At 35.3% G+C, this 21,541-nt stretch overlaps 1 protein-coding gene across 2 annotated transcripts in view; it reads left to right on the top strand.

The window, feature by feature from the left end:
- Positions 1–21,541, top strand: part of MARCHF6 (membrane associated ring-CH-type finger 6) — a 45,640-nt gene that overhangs the window by 14,104 nt on the left and 9,995 nt on the right. For both annotated transcript variants that reach the window (XM_039548924.1, XM_039548925.1), the window contains exons 6-21: positions 1,529–1,697; positions 3,082–3,274; positions 3,571–3,632; positions 5,610–5,642; positions 6,474–6,525; positions 9,195–9,253; positions 9,854–9,934; positions 11,120–11,188; positions 11,305–11,379; positions 12,214–12,348; positions 12,799–12,918; positions 14,983–15,083; positions 15,793–15,930; positions 17,384–17,585; positions 18,983–19,052; positions 20,290–20,471. In XM_039548924.1, the coding sequence (XP_039404858.1) occupies positions 1,529–1,697; positions 3,082–3,274; positions 3,571–3,632; positions 5,610–5,642; positions 6,474–6,525; positions 9,195–9,253; positions 9,854–9,934; positions 11,120–11,188; positions 11,305–11,379; positions 12,214–12,348; positions 12,799–12,918; positions 14,983–15,083; positions 15,793–15,930; positions 17,384–17,585; positions 18,983–19,052; positions 20,290–20,471 (1,741 nt within the window). The remainder of the gene's footprint in view (positions 1–1,528; positions 1,698–3,081; positions 3,275–3,570; positions 3,633–5,609; positions 5,643–6,473; positions 6,526–9,194; positions 9,254–9,853; positions 9,935–11,119; positions 11,189–11,304; positions 11,380–12,213; positions 12,349–12,798; positions 12,919–14,982; positions 15,084–15,792; positions 15,931–17,383; positions 17,586–18,982; positions 19,053–20,289; positions 20,472–21,541) is intronic.

The following is a 21,541-nucleotide window of genomic DNA, read 5'->3' as shown; positions in this document are numbered from 1 at the left end:
GTTTCACTTCAGAGTTCCATTATTCAGGATCTTTGGAGCTGGAAAACCTACTTTACAAAGTGGGCCTGGTTAATGAAGATTTGTATTTGATGTCAAGAAAACTTACACTGCAAAATTACACTTAATAATTAAAAAAAATTAATCTCCTATGCATAGGAGCTACACTGTAAAGTTATCTGAATGTTTCTTAGCCTGTTTTTAAAGGTTTAGCGGTCCCAAATGTAATTCTTATCTAGAAAATATATTTCTGACTTTTTTAATTAATCTCAGATGCATAGTAGAATATTAAGAAATGAGTTGCTAATAATGTCACACTCTGTTTTCTTTGTTGCATTTTTATATTTTGAATTTAATTTTATCCATTCTGAGTCTCTTACGTGAGAGGGATTATTTTTTATCAGATTTCCTTCTAGCTGATACTTGGATTTTTAATGCTTCAATCACCATCTGCTATTGCACATTGTCTTTCTTTATCCTTTTTAAATCAATTTTGTCTAAAGAATCAATAAATACCAAACAACAGAATTTCAAGCTGCTTCTTACTTTCTCATTATCTTGAATGTGAGGAACTGAAACTGAGTTTGAGTAGAATCAGCTGCACATCAAGCAAATTGTGGTTCAGTTAAGTCATCTCAACTGGGCTATTTGATTTATCAGGTCAAGTTGCATTTAACTAATTTTCATTATTGGAGAGAGATGCTTGTTTCAGTCTAATAACAGTATTTTTCCTGTTATCTCTGTAGCATAGATTCTATTCTTATTTTTTGGAGAAGAATCTGATATAACTGAACCTAGAGCACATCATGTGTATTACAGTCTAGGGAGATAATAACGGACTCAAGTATTTGTCAGATTTTAATGGTGTGTGAAACTGTGTTTTGACATTTATTTCTTTGGCAGAGTCAATTACAGTAGCCTTTTGTGCCATCTTTTCATTTTGGACTTCATGTCCCCATGGTATTCACTGTGCTGTGCAGGCACAAGTGTGCAGCTGCAAGGAGGGCCAGACTGATGCTTCTTGAAGGAGATGGCAGACTACTATGGTGCCATGTCTCTTACTTATTTTAAAGAACATGTTGTAGTTTCCAAGGAGGTACCTGAAATTAGGGATGAGGATTGCTTAAGATGGTTTAAGTATCTCTTGCATTGCATGAAACCCTGGTTTTGGTTGGCTGGCTGAACTTTGCTTTGCTGCTGCTATACAATTATGTATGACATAATTAAGATTTTTCAGGTATACAGAGAATATCTGAGGTAAAATGCTACCTGAAATGCAGAGCAGTTGAAGGGAAACCCTACAGTTATATTCTTCTGGTTCGGGTAGCTCAGCAGATAAAATGCTTCGGTGGACTGGATATTGTGCATTTAGCCATTTAAGTAAACCTGTTACTGTATCAAACCATTTACTTTAGTGACTGTGTAGTGACTTTCCTTTGCTGTTCTGGAAGATTGTTTTTTCTGAACTACTCTGTAGTCTTACCAGCAAAATACTGTTTTCATTAATACTTTTTTTTTTTTTTTTTAACAGGGAGAACTTACTGGCTGACTGTTTGCAGGGCTGTTTTGTGGTAACATGCACTCTGTGTGCATTTATCAGCCTTGTTTGGTTACGTGAACAGATCGTCCATGGAGGAGCACCACAGTGGTTGGAACAAAATCAACAACAGCCGCTCAATGGTGTTGGTCAACAAAATGAGGTAAAACTTACTGCTCCTTAGTTCACAATTAATGTAGAAAATGTGGTTCTTTGAATAAATACTTTATCAGAACACAACAGTAATGTTATTTTATTGCAGGGTATCTTTATTTGTTAGCAGAAGTTGAACACTTGTTCCTATATAAATTCAATGAAAACCACTGTTATGTTTTTGAAGTTGTTTTATTGTGTGGCATTGCACAGATTCTTATCTCTATATCTTCACCATTTTTAAAGATAATTCAGCACATAAAGCGGAATTCTCAGGCATCGTCAGTGAAGATGCAGCTTGTTTTTATTTTGTCTTTTTCATAAGTGTTTCAGTAGTTCATGGGGTAACAATTCACTGTTCTCAAAGCAATTGGAAGTTTTATTGACACCACTGAAGTTGGAGCTTCTCTGCCCTCCTCCCACTCTCAACACACACATGCACTCCTTCAGTGCTTACAGGAGCCTCTTGGGTGGGAGAAGAGATGATATAAGCAATCCATGCAAAGGGAAGAAATAATTCAAAATGTTGTTTTGGTTTTTTGTAAATGTCAGCTTTTAAAGACAGAGATTCTCATCTTGGTGACTGACTTGGGTTGGCCTTGAATTATCATCTTTCTAATATAATGATAGTTTTCATAAGAGAGTTCCCCTCTGCTAAGCATTGGTGAGACCACATCTGGAATGCTGTATCCAGTTTTAGGCTCCCCCAGTACAAGAGAGGCACGGACAGACTGGACTCAGTGCAGTGAAGAGCCAACAGAAGGACTGGAACATCTGACATGGGATGAGAGGCTAAGAGAGCTGGAATTGTTTAGTTTGAAAATGAGAATGCTCAGGGTGGACCTTATCAGTCTGTATAAATAAATGCCTGATGGAAGGCTGAAAAGAAGACAGAGCCAGAGTTGTCTTGGTAGTATTGAGTGACAGGACCACAGGCAGTAAACTTAAATTAAAATGCAGGAAATTCCATTTAGATTAAAAAAAAAAAAAAAGGTGGGTTTTGTTTGTGTTGGGTTTTGGCTTTTATTTTTATACTCCTACTGTGATCACCTACTGGAACAGATTGCTCAGAAAGATTGTAGAGTTTCCACCTCTGGAGAAGGTGGCTCAAAAGCCAAGTGCAAACAGCACTGAGCACCCTGCCATGGCTGACCCTGCTCTGAGTAGTCGGGTTGGCTAGATGATCTCTAGAGGCCCTTTCCTACCTCAGCTACACTGTAAAGTTATCTGAATGTTTCTTTGCCTATTTTTAAAGGTTTAGTGGTCCCAAATGTAATTCTTATCTAGGAAATATATTTCTGACTTTAAATACTGTTCAGTTTCATATACATACAGGATAAAAGCATGAAAAGAGCTCGATCAATTTAACCAAATACTAAATCCTGTTTCTGCAGGCTCAGGCTGCTGTGAATGGAGGTGTTGAAAATGCTGTGCTTGATCAACCTGCTAACCCAGCTGCTGAGAATGTAGTTGTAGGTGAGAACCCTGAAATTCAAGAGGAACAAGTAGATGAAGAGGAGGAAGATAACGAAGATGAAGAGGATGCTGTAGTAGAAGATGCAGCAGATGCAAACAATGGAGCACAAGGTAACAGGTGACTCAAAACATTAATGTTCTAGTTCTTATTAAATAGAAATTAATTGAATATAGAACTGTCATAATTGAAGGAAGCTGTGTAAATTCCTGCTTCAGCTTATTTATCTTGGCTTTGCAAATTTCATGTATTTTGAGTGTTGAAGCATCTGCTTGCTGAAAAGCTACTGACAGTTACAAGATGAATATTATGCACTCAAGTCTTTTTGTTCATTTAGAACATAGCATGGAGTGGTTACATCTTGTTTTGAGTGATCTAACAGCTGTAAAAATGGCCACTGTCTCCTCAGATGACATGAACTGGAATGCTTTGGAATGGGATCGAGCAGCAGAAGAGCTTACTTGGGAGCGAGTGAGTAAGAATAATTTTCTTGAATTTAATAATGCAGGCTCATGCTTGACATGATTAGTAGTATTGCTGTGTTAAAATGCATTTGGGATAGATTTGGAAATCATTCTTTTGTTAAGAGCCTTTAGTGACCTAGAAAAGTTGTTGTATTATAAACAAAATGTTATTGTGTTACTTATTAAGTATCAAAGAAAGCATTTCTTTGGTTTTAAGTATAGTAGCAGCTTAAAACATGTTTTAGTATTTTAGAACATGTTTTAGTTTTCTGCAGTCTTCAACGTGGTGAGGTGTAGAAGTGAATTGCAGCTTGCTTTGAGGACGCTGAGCCAGATTAGAACGCACAGATGTTGCGTTAGATGTAGTTTAATGCTTAATTTTTGTATTTATGAAAGCATTAGACTAAAGAAAAGAGAGAAATGGAAATTTAGGTTTCTTTGCAAAAAGCAAATGTGTTTCTCTAAAAATGATGAAGCATTTTAATGTAACGTGGTTTCTGTATTGTTTATGGATCACAAATTCCATAACTAGAGCATGGCGTGCATGTACACTGTAGTCATAGAGTAGTGTAGAGACTCAAGAACTAGGTTTTTGTAGCTGGTTTAGAAGTAGCCAACATCTGAGTTCAGAGCTCACCACATGCAGCAAAATCTGCCTGAAGGTAGGTGCAGCAGCTTCATGTGATTTACCAGCACCACTACACACTGTATTCCTAGGCTGTGATATAGTTGTTGCCTCAATTGCAGGATAGTAGAAATAGAGTTTTCATCATGAGTGGCAAATCTTGATATTTATTTTGTATCTACTGAAAGCTTCTTTGTGTGTTTTGAAAGATATTTCATGAAAAAGGACATATATAAATTCAGGTTCCTGAACCATTCTGTTGTTTATTTAAAGATGAAAGTGTTATCTTTCTGAACCCAATTTATTTGCTAGAAAGTGCTGATGTATTCGTAATTGGTAATATTTTGGTTCCTCTCCATGAATATAGAAATCAGTTTCCGCATGCTCTCATAACCACTTCCAGTGTTATGTGCTGACATAGGCAAGAGATGTGTAGTTGACATTTAGTATCAAAATCGGGGTAGGCTCTTCTACTATGTCATCTATGTGAAAATACCACTCAAATTTTCTGAATTTTCAAAAATTTTTGCATCTTGGTTTAATTTGTAAAATACGTTCAACTTTTATATCTTCGAACTTAGTGCAAAGTCCTTGTACAAAAGAGCCTTGAACCTGGAGCTTTACAGCAGTAATTGTGGAGTGTCTGGATTGAAATCGTAAGATACCGTTGAAGTGAGGGAAAAGGAGACTTTCATTTTTTTTTTTAATAGATGCTTTATATTTGGCTGCTCTGTGGGTGCTTCCCATAACAGCTGTGCTGAGTGATGAAGAATTTGTTTCCCATCTTCCCTAGCTGTAAAACAATTCTGTTCAAAAGTTAATAACATATATTGTAGCAAATAATCCTTTTAGTTGCTTTTATACATCAAGGGTAAAGTACTAACTTTTCTCAGTGCAACAGAAACTGATAGGATGAAATAAAATGGATGAAACAAAAATTTGCTCTTGTATTGAAATACTGAGTTGATTAAACATGTATTTAAATAGCCATGCAATCACTACAATATTTTGTAAATACAAAATCTTAGTCAAAGTCTTGGAGAGAAACAGCCTATAAAGTAATTGATTCTATGTTTGATGCATATAGATACATGTGTATTCAGATATTCCACATGTATATCACTGCCTTTGCACACCTGAGTTTACTGTGTTGAATGAGAACTTAATTTCTGTCTTCATCTGTAAGAATTTTTGTTCCAGTACTGTTGGTTGAGCCATAAAAAAAGCTTTTGACTGTATTGAACATTAAAGGTCAATGTGAAAGAGGCATATTTTAGATTCAAGTTGCTTAGTTTTTCTAAGTTTCTAAGTTTTCTTAGTTTTACTTTCTAAGTAAAAATGACTTTCTTATCTTCACAGATGCTTGGACTTGATGGATCTCTAGTTTTCTTAGTAAGTGCAATCCTGCTTTTCAAGAATTTCTACAGAAGGATTTTTTTAAGATCCTGCACTTTTAAAAAATACATCATTGTATTTGGGATCCTAATACCACCATAACACCACTAGTGACTTTTTAGTGTAGACTAGATTTTAAATTCTAAGATCTTCAGTTAGCTTTGTTGGGTTATTTTAATCTTCAAAATAGTCAGTCTATATTAGAATCATTACGTTTGTAAACCTAAGACATTACATTTATATATGAGACATTGATGATGGAAGTCTTTTTCAATTATGTTATTAGTCATTAACCTTAAGTAGTAGTATCAGAAGAAGTAAAACTCCAGTGTGCTTGTGGCTGAGGTCACATGTTAGCTAAAAGTAATATTAAAAAATAGACACGTGCTGTCATTTCTGGAGTCAGAGCTGTCAATTTTGGTAACGCATTTGTTGTGACAAAGACTAATTATTAAAAGTTCAAATGAACATTTTCTCATTCATAAAAAAATATCCACACACATTTCATGTAAGTCTTTTTAAAGATGGAACTGTTTGTACTGATTTTAAAATAAAAGCCTATTTTTACAAAATGTAAGCAAATGTAAGTGCACTTACCTAGATAAATGTTTGTGAATGTAAACAGGTGCTTTCACAAACTGTCCTGCACGTTTCTGTCTTTGTGTTAGAGCAAACTTCCTGGCTCTAACACGAGGTGTGCAAGTTCTGGTGATAACAGACTGTTGAAATAAGTTGAGATACAAAAGTTAAGTCACTTGTTTAGAAGACTGACATTTATGTACTGTTTTCTTGTCATCTTCCCTCCTCTTTCCCCCATACTCCTTACAGGAACATGTCTTTTGGGTGGTGTCTTTAAATACGCTGTTCATACTTGTCTTTGGTAAGTATCATTTGCTCTTAGGTTTTAAAATTATCCTTCTTTGTGAAGTGATAGTGCAGGTCAATTTTAAGGCTATTCTGGAAAAATGAAGATGTGACGTCTAAAAGTAGAACCAAAAATTAATTCGGAATATGAATAACAAATCCTTATTATTTTCTAGTTTTGTAATTTTAATTTCTTTAAGTGAATAGATATAAAATAGGAAATCTACTAAAAAGCTCAACCATGTCAGACAAAGCACAAAAAATAATAGTTATTTGTAATATTGTTAAATTAAAGGAGGAACCTCATGGCATTTAATTTGTGAGTAAATGCAGTGCTTTGAGGAATGGCTAAGATACTTTTTTTTCTCCTGAAAGTTTTTACTAGACAGTTATATCACTTTTTCCATCATGAATCCATTTTTGGAGCTCAAAATTGGAAGGAAGGGAGGTATGCAAGAACGTAGCAGTTTAGTGACAAGATGAAGCATATTATACACTTAAAGAGATACCAGCCAAAAATAACACAAAATTTCACTTGCTCTCAATGATCAGTTTAGAAAATAATTTTTTATGTTGCTTTGGTGTTTTTTCAGTGGTCTTGGCAGAAGAGTATGAGGTTGAAAAACTGAGGTTGTACTGTAGATAAGTTTTTACTGGCTAAGTAAAGCTCATAATGCTGAACCGGTGATTTGAGCATCTAGATATTGAAACAAATCAGCAGATCAAAAGAAAATAAAAATGACTACATTGTATGTTTAATTCAGAAGAAACTAACTGTTCTAAAATAGGCGTTGGAAAATACTTGAATTATTTCTTATAATTATTTTATTTCAATCTGTAGTTGTCAGAAGTTAATTAGGTTATTTTAACTGCTGTAAAATGTAGACTTTTTTAGTAAGTAGATCATAACCATGAAATTTCTAAGCCATAGATTAAAATTCAATAATAAGTAAGTAATAAGAATAATTAATGAGGTTGTCATATAGAAACATTTTCAGTAGCTGCTTTGCCAAGTGGGAAACTCACAAACAGAGAAGAGAATGACTTTCCTAAGCAACCACAAGGTCTGGGAATTTAATATGTGCCTCTCAAGCCTATTTTTAGTATCTTTCCCATTAAGTAATGCTGCTTAATTTACAACTGCCAAATCTCTAGTAATTATACTACTTGTGAGTTCAGATGTCACGGGAGGTACTCATAAAAGATAAAACAGAAGGAAAGCATTTGTAACCTTAATTAGTGGTCCAGAAATTCTCCTTGGACAAATTAACTCATTTCAACTTAATTAATATTTTCTATAGTTCATTTTAGTGCTCACAGAGGAGCTTGTACTCCTTTATGCTTCTTTTTTTAAGGGATCTGTTAGAAAATCTCTTTTAAATAAAGTTGTTTAAAAGACACGATAAACTGTGTACTATATTCTCATGAAATTGTCAAAAATACAACTTTTAAGTCATTAGTGTAGTATCTGTAGGAGCTGTGAGCGTGATCTTTTTCATCTCAGTTTTCTTTCTCCTCTTCTTACTGGGCATGGAGAGCTCAGTTCCTCCCTTTATCTTTTACATGTTTGAGCTTCCCAGTAACTGCTGATTTTCCTGAAAGGGACATAAATTAAAGCTCTTTTTATCCTTGGTTAGGGTAATATGAGTCCTGTTATATCTTTTCTAGTAGTTTTTTTGTTGGTTTGTTTGTTTGCTTCTTGGGTTTTGAGGTTGGTTTTTTTTATATGTTGATTATACAGAAATGAGGAGGAGAGAGAAAATCATCACACTTTTCATTTGCGGGAATGTTAAGTCTGTAGACTTAGTCCCACAGTGGACTATCATGACATAGTGAAGACAATATAGGTGAAAATAAAAGCTTGCCACTTCTGCAGACCCTTTCCTTTATACTGATGCTCTCCACTCCTATAAAAAATTGATGTTGAATTCTGTAGTCCTTTGTAACTTGGTTAGAAAACAACAGAGTGAGATAAAATAACTAAAAAAAATATTTTCTTGCAAATGCACAGGTTTCTAAAAATAGGGAAGTGCTGTGTTTTTTCATCTATTTCCCCTGAAACCTCAGAATTGTCAGGAGTGAGTTATCAGGAATGATGAACAGTTTTCAGTACATTAATTCAAAGTAAAAGACTTCAGTTGCTCCTCATCCCTTCACTGGGTATCATCTTTCTCCCCCTCCTCTTCCCTTTGCAAATTTCTGCAGGGCTTGCATTTTTCACAGTATTCTTAAGAATTAAAGCATTAGAACTGAAGCCTTGCTAAAGCAAGTCTCATCTGACCAAGCTGTAGAATGGCTGCTGAAATCCTTTAGTGCAGAGGAAAGAATGAATATACAGCATAGGCTCCTACAGCGGCCTGAGGGAGATACCAGCCTAGGACATAAGACTAAGAAATTGAATTAATTTACACAGTGCAAGGTGACGTAAGAAGGAAAAGACTGTCCTCTTATTCTCTGTGGTTTTATGTTGTTTTAGTCTTTAAGTGCAAATTCTGATTTTCAGGGCTTGTAAAATTATAGAAATCAAACACTTGCAAGTATTTGCACAGAAATTAATTTTTGTACTTTTTTCATAAAATTTATGAGAAGTAGAGTAATACCATGTTAAAATATTTGTCCTCCAAATAAGGCTCCACCTAGCAGTTTTCATGGCCTTTTTTTCTCCTTTCTGCTTACGTTATACAGCATTTTGTCCATACCACATTGGTCACTTCTCCATTGTTGGCCTGGGCTTTGAGGAATATGTGAGTACTGTTTTATAATTTCAAAATGAAAAAGAAACTACCACTGTTTATTCAATCACAATATTTTTGTAGCATCTTTCCAGTTGTGGTTGCAAAAGTCACTTGGAGTATGTCTTCTTATTAATCCTTCAACCTTTTTGAATCTATGATTAAAAATGATTTCCCACTCTTTTCCACTTCCTCCATTATTTACATTTCATTGAGGTTTCCTACTTTTTGTAAAAACTGTGTATGTCTTCAGGGTTTTTTTAACAGCCTCTTGTTCCTTGTGTACATCTTTTAACTTGTGTACTAATTTTCATAGAGGATGATAATAAGTAGGGAAAACTAGGGGATAATGAAATAATGTAAGGTGACACTTTTTGTTTCATATATTGAAGTTGTTTTGAGTTTGAAAAAAGTAGTTGTAATGTAAATGTAAACAGTATCTACTCTTGATGAAGATACAAAAATAGTAGTAGATTATTAAAATATGTAAAAACTAGAGAAACTTGGCATTCTTGAAGAGTTGAAATTTGGAATTTTTCTTAATTACATAGAAAGGAGATATAATCTTCTAAGAGACTGATAAACTTTCCCCTTTTTTCCTCTTTTCTCCAGGTCCAAGCATCTCACTTTGAAGGCCTGATTACGACTATAGTTGGATACGTTCTGCTAGCAGTGACTCTAATTGTTTGTCATGTATCCTTTTGGCAGTAGTTACCTGGTTCAGATTTACATGTAAATAGTTTTTCTGGCTGTGCTTTGAGGAGGCAGAGACATGATGCAGGTGCAATTAACTTATCATTTTTCTCTGCTCTTTTGGTGAAATGAGAAGGAAAGGTCTCTTCTGTTCCCTTGGACATTTAGAAGTTGTCAGTGTGACTGCCTGCTTTCAAATACTTGCACATGTTTAACAACACAATCAAAGGCTTTTATGCTTACTTGAAGGTCTGTCTGAGGAGAAGAGAGTAGATTATGCTTCTGCTGTGGACTGTAGTTGGAGCAGAGAGATTATGAAAGGAGGGATTATGAAAATATGTGAGGTATGATGGGAAATTTTTTCAAATATTTTTGATCCTGACAGATTTTTTGAATATGAATTATTTTAGTTTCTTTGTTATGTCTCTGAACTACTGAGATTTTGCAGCAAGAATTTCCTTCTCATAATTACTTTATTAGAGAAAACTTTCTCTTAGGTGTAGAAAACTAAGTCTTGGAAGCTGGAAGGATTTATTTGGTCACAAGTAAGAAGGCTGCATTCCAGCTGCATGGTTTTTTACGTCAACTTCAATGTGAAAGAATATACATTTGTTAGCAGTTTTCTGTTCAAAAGTACACAGAGTTAACATCAACTTTCTGCATCAGTATACCAATATGCAGTGTAAATGTGGTAAAACATTAGTTGATTGGCATGTGGGTTTTGCCTGCTAAAAAAAAAAAAAACCCAAAACAAACTCCCAAAGTGCAATATGCATCCAGCTTTTCTTGGAAAAGGTGAGAATTTAATTTAGACTGCAGGGAAGAGAAAGTTACTATTTAAAGTGAGTCTTCAGTTTTTAGACTTACTTGTTTGTGGCAGATGTTTTCAGAGACAACTATTCTTGAGAAAACTTCTGGTTGCTTAATTTAAGAAGGGTGGTATTGTCAATAATTATTTATTTAATTTAGGTGCATATTTGGGGGTGTTACCCAGCACAGCAGATCGTAACTTCTAGAGTGACAGCCAGTTTTGAAAATAGAACCCTGATAAAACACATAATTACTAATTCATTTTTCTCTTTTATAACATTTCTTGTTGCTAAAAGCACCATAATACAGTGTTTGATATTAATTAAACTGTTATAAAGTGTTTTCCAGTATTATTTTCTTGACAAAGCTATTCAGGGTTTGGCAGCACTTGTTAAGTTCCAGCGATCACGTCGTTTACTAGGAGTGTGCTATATTGTTGTCAAGGTAATCCTAACATTTTGTGTGGGGGAAAAAAGCCATCTCAGTTTAAGCTGACATTATCGTTTTCTTAGAAATTTTTGTTGAACTAGTGAGATGTTATTTTCTCTCTTTTCCTAAAGGTTTCCTTGTTAGTGGTGGTTGAAATTGGTGTGTTTCCTCTCATCTGTGGCTGGTGGTTGGATATATGCTCCTTGGTAAGAACAGAAAGAAATGGGAAAAAATCTTTCGTAACAGTGTTTATATTTGAAGAAAAAAAAAAAAGTTCTGATGAGAAGAGAGTTGTTCATACGAGTTTGACAGCACTCTTCTGTTTTCATAAGCAGCATTCCCAGAGGGAATGGGTTTTTTAGATACTCCCTGATGCTAGTTTTGGGGGTTTTTTATGTAACTGAATACAAATTAACATGCTGTTACTAAAATAACAAGATCCTAATCCTTTTTAGTGCAGTTACAAGACCACTGCGATAATGAGTTTACTTACAGGCAAACTTGTGCACTGAATAAACATCTTTATGTAGCCATCTTACGTGAAATGGTGATGGCTTCGTATTTTAAGTGGTCCAGTCTCTTTCTGCTTTGGAAAAGATCCATGCTTCATTTGCTTGGAATTGAGGACAGTTTTTCTGTCCTGAAAAATATGGAGTGATAAAATTGAAATGGACAAAATTAATTTTTTCCAGTTGTAGTAGAAATAGAATTTTACTTAGGAATTATTTGCTTCCATCATAGTCCTACTTTGTTTGAATTGATTTGTAACTCATATAATTTTTATGTAGGGTCTGTTAGTGATAAAGTTGACTTATTTCTTCTCTCTGTCAGAAGAAATAAATTGATCAGAAGTTAATCTTTATTTGCTGTTCTTATCATAAGTAATCCCTTTTTTCTCTAATTAAATGGTGTAATGATTTATGTGTTAAAGCAAACATTTAAATTATGCTTAGTAGTATATATGAACTAGGGTAAGCAAACTGAGTAGTTGTGGATGTTTGCCAAACTTTACTCATATTTGTTTACTACTGATCTTCTAGGAGATGTTTGATGCCACTCTGAAAGACAGAGAATTGAGCTTTCAGTCTGCCCCAGGCACCACAATGTTTCTGCACTGGTTGGTTGGAATGGTTTACGTCTTCTATTTTGCATCCTTCATTCTTTTGCTAAGAGAGGTAAGGCTTACATACAGAACTGTTAAATCCTTCATGTGTGGGTATTACTGCTACCATATTTTGTGTGTATATTGGATTCAGTTTTACATAAAAAGTGCCATGCTGGTACTTACTGCAGTGGAAAATTACGATTTTGAGTATATTTTACTTAAAAATTTTTGGTTTACAAATAGCTCTTAAATCTGAGTGTTGCCTTCAAATTAATCCAAATATGTTTTAGTTGCTTATGATCAGTTAGTACTTGAAAATAAAGCTCATGTTTGGTTATTGCTTCTCTGTGATAATACTTTCTTTGTTCTATTTCTGTGCAATTTTGTTGAATCTTGTTCAACGAATATCCCTGTTACATTAAAACTTACTTTCTGCAGCAGTGTTGTTCAAAAGGAAAAATAAATACAAAGATGATGATTATTATTCTCCTCATATATTGTTTTCTATTTCCTACTTCAGGTATTGAGACCTGGTGTCTTATGGTTTCTCAGGAATTTGAATGATCCAGACTTCAATCCTGTGCAGGAAATGATTCATTTGCCCATCTATAGACATCTCAGGAGGTTTATCTTATCAGTGGTAAGGACTTATCTCAAAGATTTCTTTATTTGGAAAGAAAGCTTCATGTGCTGGCTCCCATATACAGTACTGTTTATTTAAAGAAAAACATTTTCACCATGGAAGTGAACTGATAGTGGAACAGGTTACCAAACAGAATCTGCATCTTTTGGTACTCAAAACTCAACTGGATAAGGTTCTGAGCAGCCCGATGTATCTGGGTCTGCTCAGAGCAGGGGTTTGGGAGAGTTGGTTGGACTCCATAAGTACCTTAAGCAAAGTCACAGAAATTAAGTGGTTTTTATTATGGGTATTGTAAATCACATAACTCTCATAATGCCCTCAGTTATTGCAGAAAATGTTGTTTGTCCAGTTCAGCCAAAATAGTGCAGCAGGGGAGAGTAATTTTCTAGCTAAATTTTGGGTTGGATTCTGCTGCTCTAGCCAGTGGTGATGTTTCCAGATTGTCATTGTAAGATACTGAAAACAATGAGAGATTTTTTCCCTTTGCTTGTTTGTCTGAGGTTTCCTGAGCATGCAGTCAAGGAAGGGTCTCAGGCTGTCTTTGACATAATTGTCACGTCAACTGTGTGAACTGACACACCAGAAACATTCTTTGATGTACTGTATTGTTACACCTGAGGTGCTTTAGCAGTGAAAGCTCAGAAAGATCCTGGTTCTGTTAGAGAGCCCTTCAGTATCTGAGCAGAGCTGGCCTTTCCACCTTTCAGAGCATTTTATCCTTACATAATTGTAATTCTTCAGCTGCCTGAAATTTCGTGGTGCATCAGGTGGCCCAAATACAAGCAGAGATCTACTGGTTGCTCATGGTCTCACTTATGTTGTCACACTGTGTTGGAATGGGCAGTTACTTGAACTACGGCTTTTGATTTGTTCAGCTAATTAATTCAGAACTTTCACTAGCCTCATGCTAGAATATGGGACCCAGAATGGTAATCATTTACCATTTCAAAGAATAAATCACACCTTTCAAGCTCTGTTTATTTCTCTGTATTTTTAAGAAATGTCTTGTGTAGAACATAAACTATTAATTTTCAGGAAGAATGGGATTCAGTTTTTCTTTTTGACATAGTTAAACACCTTTTTTTTCCACCTTCTTAGTCTCTGGTGGTGCATTTATATGAAGTGTAAGAATGTGTTTAAAATGTACTTAAGTTTTCATCTGGTTCCTTAAGGAAGCAAGATTCATAAAAGTGCATTGTCTTCAGGCACTTGATGTACCCTACTAAATTTTGGTCTTTCAGTCAATTTGAAATGTGAGGAAAGAGGAACTGAAAGGTCTTTGACGCTTCAGCAAGATGCTTAAAAAGTCAGCCACTTAGAAAAGAGAAGACTACAAAATAAGTAATGCTGGTGTTGGGGGCAGGGGAAGAAAGAACTGTCTGACATTGCTCTAGCTGTCAGCAGGCTTATTGAGGTGCTTATTCAGCTGCAGTCCTATTTGGCGAGGGCATCGTAGTGTGCTGGTCTGCCTGGGATAGAATTGATTTTTTTCATAGTGGCAAATGTCCTTCTGCACCTTGAATTGGCACCTAACACAGGGCCTGTTGGCTATGGCTGGACAGTGCTTGCACAGCATCCAGGCATTTTCTCTTTGCTGCTCTGGCCTGCTCCCTCACCTCCAGTGAATAAGGTGCAGGTTGGGAAGGAGGATGGATATGCCTGGAACAGCTGACCCAGACTGACCAAAGGGATATGACGTCATGCTCGCAGTAAAAACTGTGAGAAAGGAGGTAGGGGTGATGTTCATGGTTATGGTGTTTGACTTCCTGACTTCCCAGGAAGTTGCTGATTGTCTGTCTGCTGATGGGAAGTAGAGACTGAATTCTTACTGTTTTGATTGCGTGCTTGGTGCTTTCTCTATTAAATTGCCATTATCCCAGTTTTGCCTTTGGTTTTGCCTTCTCCTTTGGCTGCAGAGGGGAATGAGCGAGCAGCTGAGTACGTATTCAGCTGTTAGCCAGGGCTAGCCCACCACACCCAGGGAACTTGCCAGAGATGGGTGGGGAACTAGCTTTGGTTGTTTCTACTATTTGGAGTAACTTGTTTACTTTCTTATTGCAGATTGTCTTTGGATCAATTGTGCTGCTCATGCTCTGGCTTCCTATACGCATTATTAAGTATCTCCTTCCTAACTTTCTTCCATATAATGTTATGCTCTACAGGTGAGCATTTATTTCTAAAATGATGGGGTTTTTTCAGTGTTTCTATAACTGGAAGAGGTGTATTTGCACTGCTTGAGCATTTTTTGACTTTTTTTTGTTGTGTTGCTTTGTTTTCAATTAATCTAATCTTAATTGTTCTAAGAGAAATAAAGGGTAAAGGACGTGGCTACATCATACAATGTTACAAATGAAAAGCTACTTTAAAAAAAAAAAGCATTTTGTATTACTTCTGTAAAAATAACTGTTTGGGGCTTTATGCCCTCAAAACACTTCCCATTTCAACTTTCTGATAGTGAAGTTCCTTTCATGTTTGCTTTTTTAACACACACATTCCTGATTATCATTGCTTCAAGCGTAAAAGAGTATCTGTAACTGCATTTTTTTAATGATAGCAGTTTTTTTTCTATTTCTGAATAATAATTGAAACAGTAATGATAGCAGCAAATAAAGGAGCAAACTCTATTATTAGATATAAACTTTCTCAATGTTTTTTCTTAAATTTCATAAATGCCAAAGTGCCTAAATACTTATGAACACCTAACCTCTGCTCAGGGTTATAGGGAAAAATGTTTGCAAAAAACTAAGAATTTTCCTTTTTGGCATCCAATGTATTTTTGTATCGTGGTGGCAGTAATAGGATTCAGTGTAAAAGACTCCTATCAAAATGTTCCTTGTGTTTGACTTCCTGCTCTCTTCCCATTGTTTCTAGTGATGCTCCAGTAAGTGAACTTTCCCTAGAGCTGCTTTTGCTTCAGGTGGTGCTTCCAGCTTTGCTAGAGCAAGGACATACAAGGCAGTGGTTGAAAGGTCTTGTACGAGCATGGACTGTTACTGCTGGATACTTGCTGTAAGTACAGAAATCCAAAATCAGCTACAACCACTGTGCCCAGTTTGGCCTTTAAATATATAAAGACAGCTTTTGAGAAAGTTATCCCAACAAGCAGGTTTAATAGCTCTTTTACAGCTAAATACATGATGAAAAACTTCTATAGCGATTGCTTTCTTCTAAACAGGAGTTGTATCTACTTCTGGACTAGCCTTTGACAAGTCATTCTTTTGGCACACTATTACAGCATTTGCTTAGTGAAAGAAATCTGTAAAAGTATGACTAACATCATCTTAACTCCCTATTATAAGGAAATAAAGAGATAAATGTCAGCAGAGTGTTTCCATGAATCATCTAAATAAAATATATGTGCACTTCTTGTATTTCTTATTTATAAGAAGGAAAAAAAAAGAAAAAGTATTTAGAACACTGAGCTGAAGAAGTGAGCAACTTTGAATTGGGGATTTGAAAGGTAAAAGTTCAGAATCTAGAGAAGGATAAAACTGTCCCTTTGTCAGATAAAGTAAATTATTGTACTGCCAGGCAGAGTTCTAGCACTTGAAATTATTTTTTAGTTCATCTGTTGTTTGCCAAATTAGTCAAGAAAAAGTAAGGTTGATTTTGTTTCTCTACCATTTTAAGTGTAACTTCAAAGTATATTGTCATTCTCCCACCATGTTTTGGTCATTGTTGCACTCTTAGGATCAAGATTTATTCTTTTCCAAGTTATGTCTGAGAAACTGAGTGAATGAATGAAAGACTTTTTTTCTTCACTGTAATGCAAAATATTTATTTTAGTTTCTCATAAGGAAACTCTCCTCACCCCCTCTTCTCTTAGCTTGCATTTTAAAGAAGTTTTTAATTAATTTTTCAAGTTTTGATTGTGTTTAAGTATGGTGTAATGAGAGTTTTGGAGATAATGATATAAAATAGGTTGATTTTTTTTCTAGGACTGGTACTCTTAAAAGGTTGTGAACAGGTTTTGAGCAATTTAGAATCTTCTTGAAAGACTCTGCTTGCCCCTGTACTTCTGACAGCACGGCCGTAGCAGCGCAGCACTGTCGTTGTACAGTTTAGGTTTGAAGGGCCTTGTTTCCAGTAGAGCTTAGTGACAGTAACATTCAAGCTGTCAATAGAGCCATGTGCTTACATGAACTGAAATATCTGTGCAATTTTCCTTTCACGTGCACAGCAACCTTAATACCAGGTGATACTTTTAAAGTAGTCAGACAGATAAGTGATCTTTCCTTGTGGCTGTATTCCAACTTGCATCTACACCAGCATTTTTCTTCTAAATTGTGTTTAAGATGACATTGAGTACGTTATCAAAAAAGGTTTATTTTACTTTATTAAGATTCTGCCAGTACTCCTATATTAGTTTTGTACAACCTCTATGCATTCTGAGTAGGCCTGTATTTCTGTAAGTTTCTCGTTCATATCAAACAGAACAAAACTGAAATTTTGATTGCTACAGGGATCTTCATTCTTACCTACTTGGTGATCAGGAAGAGAACGAAAACAATGCAAATCAGCAACCTAACAACCAGCATGCTCGCAATAATAATGCTGTTCCAGTTGTGGGGGAAGGTCTCCATGCAGCCCATCAAGCCATACTTCAACAAGGAGGACCTGTGGGTTTCCAGCCTTATCGTAGGCCTTTAAAATTCCCACTCAGGGTATGTATATCTAACACATTAAGCAAAAAGAAAAAGGCATTTGAAAAAAAAATGAAATATTTTTTCCTAAGAAAGATTTGGCCCATGTTATCAGAAGTCAAGTGGTGGGGTCCTGTTTTGTATGGTTTGCAGCTTTCTAAAACGTAGAGTTGCAGGTATTCTCACATATGGCTTTTTTCAGCCTGTAACTTAAGACCTTCAATTACAATTTTATTTATAGACCCCATATATGTTGAGTATTATCTGTCAGTTGATGTCTTGTTTTCTTCATAGTTAGTAATGGAGAGAAAGAGAATAAGCCCCCCCTCAAACAGGTAGTTCAGGTGTGCCTCCGACAAGGCATGGCTTTCAAGGGGGCATACTTTGGTCTTGTAGCTGAAGTGTATTTTAAACTATTTTGCTTTATAAGAAAGTAAACAGAGAACTTCTGTTACTTCTGCATCTGTATTAAACATAGAAAGGCATTAAATAATACTTGCAAGTTCTAAATCCTTAAAATTAGAAGGCAAATTTTGTTGGCAGATACTTGTATTTCTAGAATAACATACAGCTTAAACTAGATAACTGTTTTGTTGTTACCAGAACTTTGAGTTAAATACAAGCTTCACCACAGCTCACTTACTGTGGTTTCAGGTATAGCTCAAGAATGGAAGTAATGGCTAACATTAGGCCACTGTGGTATTGATTCCTTCCTTTATATCAAAAAGTCTTGTCAAGGAAGATGTGCGTTCCAGATTTAACTTTCTCATGGTAATATGTTAGAATAAGATGTTAGCTTTCCCATAGCAAGCTTGCTTGTTGTGTGGCTTTGATGATAAGTGAAGCAGAACTTTATAACACCTGGTGCTTGAGACATATTTAAAGAAGTTAAGTACATGGTAATTCTCTGGTGAGATGTAAAACTGACTGAGGAGCAACCAGCTTCACTGGCAGCTTCTGAGCACAGAAACCTGAGCACATCTGGAGGAACTTTGTCAGCAAGATTTTCCTGTCTCAATTTTCCTTCCAAACCACTGTCTTGCTCATATGGCATACAGGGCTAGAAACTTTTCAGGATTATTTGAGAGTCATGCTAATCAGTGCAGAAATTAAGAGATGAACTTTTTAATGTGACATAACAAAGAACTTCAGTCATTCTGGATTCAAATGTTATTTTTTACTCTTGGAACAGCTGATGGAAAGTCTTAGAAATACACAACACTGTAGGTGTTCTGCATGTACTGTGGTTAGGTTTCTTATTGCTGATTTATTTATACAGTGAAACATCAGTTAACATTTGAACATCCTAGTTTAGCTGCCTTTCTAGAATGATATATTTTTTTATGCTGGGGCTTCTTGGGGTTTGGTTAAATAACTTTCTTATAAACTTCCCCTCCTTTTTTTTCCCCCTTTTTCAGATATTTCTTTTGATTGTTTTCATGTGCATAACATTACTGATTGCTAGTCTTATCTGCCTTACCTTACCAGGTGAGTCTATTACGGTAAACTGTGATTAAAAACAACTCAGTATGTTGCCATGCCCAACCATGGCAGATGTTTTGAAACCACTGTTTAAAGTTAAAGGGCAAAAACATGGAGACTTGTCTCATTTTTAATCATTTTTCATCAAATTGTAATAATCTAAAAATATAAATGACAGAGATTGCCATTCCCTTTTTGTTGCAGAATAATTTTCCTCTTAAGGACAGGGCTTTTGGTGCTGAGACAATCTCAGTAGTATTGAGTGAAAAAGAGAACTGAAACTCTTGCACCTATTTTACTGTTTAGAGAAAGAAAATATGTACATTGTTTCCAGGTCTTCTACAGTATTTTCTTTAATTAAATATTCTGAAGATGTCATTATTAAGTCCTGTGAGGAGCAGGGAGTTGGACTCAATGATCCTTAGGGGTTCCTTCCAACTTGAGATTTCTATGATTCTGTGATCTTGACAGGTCACTAGGAAATTTTGTGAAGTGGTATGTATATCACTTTAAAATGTCTGAATAAGTGCTTCAAATCAAAAGCACTTGGTATTTTTTAAAATAATTTGTAATAAATGAAGCCATGTTAACCAGCTTCAATTTCATAACCTGTCTGCTGTAATACCTTGTAATTTATACCTTCTTGTATTAATGATCCTGAAGTCAATAATGTGTTGAGATCAAAGTTATAAATTCTGTGATTGTTTTAGTAGTAGGACATAAAATAATTCCACTGTAATACTAGGGAATGAAAACACTATTAAGAAATGATCTGTAGCAAATTAGTCTCCCGTTTTTGTCAGACAGCTTCAGAAGCCCCATCAGTAAGTCTTAAAAAATTATGTGAGGCAGTGAAACAACCCAAAGATAGCTCATACAATTTTAAGTTCAAGCTTATGCACTAATGCATGATTGCCTTTTGCAGTTCTAAAGATCAGTGTTTAGTCTCTGAACAGGGCAATATTCAGTGCTTTGTTTTGCTGTAGCTCAGGTCACACTGCTGTCATAATGAAATTTTAGGTGCCAAAGGATTTCTGTGTTTATTTGGCATCATTTCTGAAGCTATTTGCGTAGTGCTTCACACATTTATGCATTATGGGTATAGTACCAAAAGAACTGTTTTATGATTAATAATATTTGTGCAGGGGTATTTCAGATAAATTTGATAAATATTTTTTTGATAGGCATCCTTCCCTAATAAATCCAAAAGCATTACTGTATTTAACAGTGTTTGTGTTTTCAGTGTTTGCTGGCCGGTGGTTAATGTCCTTTTGGACGGGGACTGCCAAAATCCATGAACTGTACACAGCTGCCTGTGGTCTTTATGTGTGTTGGCTGACTATCCGAGCAGTGACAGTGCTGGTTGCCTGGATGCCACAGGGTCGTAGAGTGATTTTCCAGAAGGTCAAAGAATGGTCTCTCATGGTGAGTTTTGAGAAAAATTTCTACTGAATTATCAATAAATTAGCTAATGGAACTTGTTTGATTTTTTGCTTGCAGGCTTTCTTCTGTCATGTATTCTACATTTTCCTTTTCAGACCATTTTGAAGCTTTTGCAGCTTACATTCCCATTGCATAGGCTAACTATTTTTGGAAGGCAATTAATGTAAATACGTTTGTGTGTATATATGTTTTTATATATGTATATATTTCTCTGTTTTCCTTTAAAGGCAAATATATTGTATTATTATCCCATGCCTTATGTGTTCTCAAAGACATTTACATTTTTGCATAAACCTGGAAGCTTAACTACTTACTTGTTTAGTAGCGTGAAATTATTAAATGAAAAAAACCTAATAAAGCTGATAGATGATGACCATGTCTCTGCAAAGTAGCTTGATGCATATTTTCAGAAAGATCTTTATCAGTTGTTGAACTTGTGTTGTTCAAATAAAAGATATTTTCATCAAAAATATTAATTATGAGGAGTACAGATTCTCAGCATGAAAACAAATTTATACCCCACCTTTTTATCTTGGTTTTGATTTTGAGGACTTCTATGGTAGATTTCTTGCTACTTCCTTTAAACATCAATAGCATAAATGGTATCTTGTTATGGACATTTTAATGTGCTTAATGAATTGTTACACTGCTCTTCATGTACTACCATGTTTCCCAAATACCTCGTCCATCATTTTGCTTTTAGCTTCTTTAAGAAAATTCAGATCTAAAACGTAATCTCTACTTGTTCTTTGCCCCTTCTCCTTAGCATATTAATTAAGTTAGGCTAGTTTTGTATGATGCATTTAAATTAAGAGAATTCCAGAATAAATAAAGATTCAAGCATGGCATTCTGAGTTCTCCAATTTTAAGTCAAATATTCTGTAATGACTGAATTTTTAAGGTTTGTTTTGCTCCAGAGAAAAATTGGTGGTTTTGGAAAAATTCTTCAATTTCCCAACATATAAGAATACCCAATGTATTGAAGTGCCACTGGATAGTATTCCCTATTGATAACAGTCAAGGGTGATTTTATGATTTAGAGCTATATGAAT

Source organism: Corvus cornix, chromosome 2, assembly GCF_000738735.6.
Source record: "Corvus cornix cornix isolate S_Up_H32 chromosome 2, ASM73873v5, whole genome shotgun sequence".
Lineage (NCBI taxonomy): Eukaryota > Metazoa > Chordata > Aves > Passeriformes > Corvidae > Corvus > Corvus cornix.
Note: the sequence above shows the minus strand (reverse complement) of the source record. Positions and strands in the feature narration are given on the sequence as shown.